Raw genomic sequence first — 3,854 nt, forward strand, 5'->3', positions numbered from 1 at the left:
CCCCCCCCTTCTCTCTCACTCTGGCCATATTTACTGTGTTGGGTAGGACAGATTTTATTTCTTTTGAATTTTGTATCCCCGATACCTAGCACACAACAAGTACCCAATAAACGTGAATTAGGTTAAATTGAATTCCTTGTATCGAATTGAAATCTATGGAAGTGTGTACATTACCATTTGCTCCTCTTAGGAAGAATCCCTTCATGCTCCATCCAACAGGAAGACACATCACCAACTTTCTCTTTTTTTAGATGACTTCAGACGGACAGCTGCATCTAGCATCCTGAAGTGGGTTGTCAGTCACCACAATTTTAACAAGAACAAATCCAGGGTCAAAAAAGATGAGAATGATGATGAGATGACCCAAAATAAAGGTACTTTTGGCAATAATAACAAAAGGATTTAATGTGCCATAAGAAAAATGGAGCTCAGCTGCACTCTAACTACCAGGAAGGGGTTAGAGTTACTGTACACAGAGGTCAGGTCTTTGGCTTGGAAATAGCAGAGTAGAATTGGCTAGTGGGGAGAGTATATCCAAACAAGTAGCAAGAGGTTTAAAGAAATTTGAGTTAGTTGCCCTTGATGATTTCAAGTCACTAGGCTAACATTAACTACACCCCAGGCTACTGAAAGAACGGGCAGATGAGGTTAAGCCATGAGGATCTTTGAAAAGTCCCAGATGCTCATAATGGTCCAGTAGCATTAGATGTGGAATGGACACTGAGATATAACAGGACAGCTAGGCCAATTATAATTTGATAGGAGTGTTTATTAACCGGCCAGGGCTGCCTCTCAGACCGAAAGACAGTCTTGAGCTTTCTGTTAGACATAATTTTATAGACAATGTGATTGAGGCAACAGAATATGTTTCTAAGGGGTTAGCATTGTTTCCATTGAGGCTAAGCTTTCTCAATATTATTCTTATGAAACAAAGCCTTAGTATTATTTCTACTGAAGTGAAACAGACCTGAATCTGTGGGAATCTGTGGCATGTTTTTAGCAACACAGGTGAAACATTTCTTTACTATTGGAGCCTATTAGGTGGTTTCCAAGGAACCCAGTAGGGGTCCCCTCTAGCAGGTTTAAGGGGGCTCTAGTGTATAATTTCTGGTGGGGACTTCAGATGACACAAATCTTACTCCTGTTTTCACAATCAGGAAGAGAATAGAGTTTACAAAGTGTAGATTAGTCAGCTTGACTGATTCCCGGCAAAATTCCCGAACATACTATTAAAGGGATGGTAGATGAAGACTTAGAAAAGGAAACAGCAGTAAGTCACTAGCACAGCTTTGTCGAGAACAAGAATCACTGTTTCCTTTTGGGAGCAGGATTAATAAATTGATAGGGCAGGAGTAGGTAGAGTTCGTCTAGACTTTGGTAAAGCATTTCCCAGAGTTGCTCCTAATCTTGGCTTGGAGACAAGCAGGCAGTGGGGATCCCCCTTTTCTGTGTTAATGCTCTGGAGACAGCTTGCTTGCCATCCCACTCTAGGGATCATGTTCATCTGTGGGCACATAGTATGAACTCAAGAAATGAAAATATAGTGAAACTTTGCTTTAAAGATATGAGTCAAAATGCCGGTGTGTACATTTGTTTGAGACTGTGTGGACCTGAGTGCATGTGGCTGACCCTGTATCCACGTCTAGGTCAGTTAGGACTGATGAGACAGCAAGTCAGCATGGCTGTACACAGTCTCAGAACTTTCCAGAAGCATCCCACTGCAAAGCCAAGAGATTCAGTATCATTGTCAGTAAGAGTAGTAAGATTCATGGCAAATGCAACAGGTTTCAGCCATCCGTCCCTTTCCTGGTATGAGACCCCTTCTAAGTGCCCTCGGCTGGCCTCAGCATCTGACACCTGGGCTTTGTTGTGGTGAGCCATCTCTGGAGCTGCAGAAGCTACTGATAAATCAGACCCATAAAAACCTTTTTCACATGTATTGTCCCAACAGTCTCCAAATGCTACTGACAGGTTCAGTTGGTCAGGAAGCATTTAAGAGGTGCCTGGCACAAGAAAAGGCCAAAACAGTTCCTGCTCTCAAGTAAGGGAGGAGACAACACATAACAGCTGGCCAAAGGAGGTAGATGGTGGTAATCATCCAGAGGCAGTGATGGGACAAGATAGGACAAGAGGGCAAAGGATTCCAGAGTGGAGCATAGTAGAGGACTGAACTGGTTAACCAGGGAGTCAAGATATGGAGAGGAGGAAAGTGAGTCTGGTGCTGGGATGGTCTGGGAACATCAAAGGGTAAATGGATTATCAGTCGCAGTGAGGCTGAGTGAGAGGGGAAAGATGGAAGGATGACAAGATTGTGATCAGACAAAGGAATTTCAGAGTTTGTGACAGAAGTGGAGTGTTTGTGGGTGATGGCAAGAGCAAAGATCTGCCCACCTCTGTGTGTAGCTAGAAGGGTGGAAAAGCAGGTCATGGAAAAGGAGTAAATTGAGGAACTGGGAACTGGAAGGTTTAGGTATTTGGAGGAGCATCAATAAGTAATTGAAGACCCTTAGTGTGAGGACAGGGGATATGATGGAAAGAAAGACCATGAGCCAGGCACTGAATTCTTTGAGGAAGGAAGGAAAATGGCCTGGGTATCACCCAGGATCTGGTCAGCCCCAAGGACCCACCAGAATCACAGGTGAGATGTTGAGAGGCTTTTGAGGAAATGCCAGCGTTCATCACACATGCCCAATGAATGCCAGCAAATCCTAGACAAGCCCTTGGTTCTTGGTGTCTCTGAGGGTGACCTGGTGATGACCACTTCTATCTTCCTGGGTTCCATCCTAACTTCCTGTTGGGACCCTTTCTGACTCCTCCACATGAGAGAGAGTTGATTAGAGTTGTAAGTGGCATCAGGAGCTTCAGACCTGTGTCTTTCAACAAGTTGAACCTTTCACTTTGTTCATGTTCTTCCAGCATGATCCCAAAGATGGTAGATGAGTTAGGTGATTTATGTCCCCACATTCTCCCTAAGCTGCTGAATAGTTGGCCCCAAAATTCCTTGAGGGATACACTCCCACTTATAGAACCCCACTGGGAAGGTGAGTGTTGTCTTGATTTTGACTTTATCTTGGGAATCATGGTACCCACTGGTATCCACATGGGCCAAACACTGGAGATCAGAGGCTACCTATCAGCCAGTCTTGGATGCAATGTCCTGGTTTGCCTTGAGTCTCTTGTTCAATATACACATGCAGATCTTTCAGGGCTTTTCCTGTCCCACAACTTGAGACTCTGTGATGATGTCATTGAATAACAGTTCTTTCTGGTGGTTTGTGACATTTTCTGGGACTACTCCCCAAAGGGTTGAGTCACTGAGTCTGGGTTCTTTTACACATTATCTGTTGATTTCTGTGACTTTTTCAAGCTCCTTTCCCTGTCCTCTTATCACCTCCTGCAAAATTTGAAAGAAACCATGCCTCTCCAACCTGTTCACAAAGGCTGACTTATTTTTGGATTCCATTGAACATGGCCTTTTTTCCCTTCTAAAGTAAGGCAAGAACTGAGGTATCAGCAAAGGACCCACAATGCCTATGGGAATTTCACTGATCTTGGCGGGAGGTGGTTTTAGGATTCCCAGGTTTTCTATAGGTCCTAAATACTGAAGCAAATTTCCTGGCATTAGAAAAGGAAAAAGCATCCTGTCCTTTCCCCGCATACAACACTACTAGTGGTACTTAAAGCTTTTATGTGCATTGAAAAGATAGACATGGGAGTGGCTAGGTGGCACAGTGAGTAGTAGAGTGTTGGTCCTGGAGTCAGGAGGATCTGAGTTCGGATCTGGCCTCAGACACTTACACACACACACACACACACACACACACACACACACACACACACACACACACACACAC

The 3,854-nt window shown here is 44.1% G+C and overlaps 1 protein-coding gene across 1 annotated transcript in view; it reads left to right on the forward strand.

Annotated features, from left to right (window-relative positions):
- TTLL8 (tubulin tyrosine ligase like 8) overlaps nt 1–3,854 on the forward strand; it is a 70,791-nt gene that overhangs the window by 47,102 nt on the left and 19,835 nt on the right. The window contains exon 9 of the mRNA XM_069102971.1: nt 252–374. Within this exon, the coding sequence (XP_068959072.1) occupies nt 252–374 (123 nt within the window). The remainder of the gene's footprint in view (nt 1–251; nt 375–3,854) is intronic.

This window comes from Petaurus breviceps, unplaced genomic scaffold, assembly GCF_028583685.1.
Source record: "Petaurus breviceps papuanus isolate PSGF00001 unplaced genomic scaffold, PetGlider_PUasm1.0 558, whole genome shotgun sequence".
NCBI classification, from domain to species: domain Eukaryota; kingdom Metazoa; phylum Chordata; class Mammalia; order Diprotodontia; family Petauridae; genus Petaurus; species Petaurus breviceps.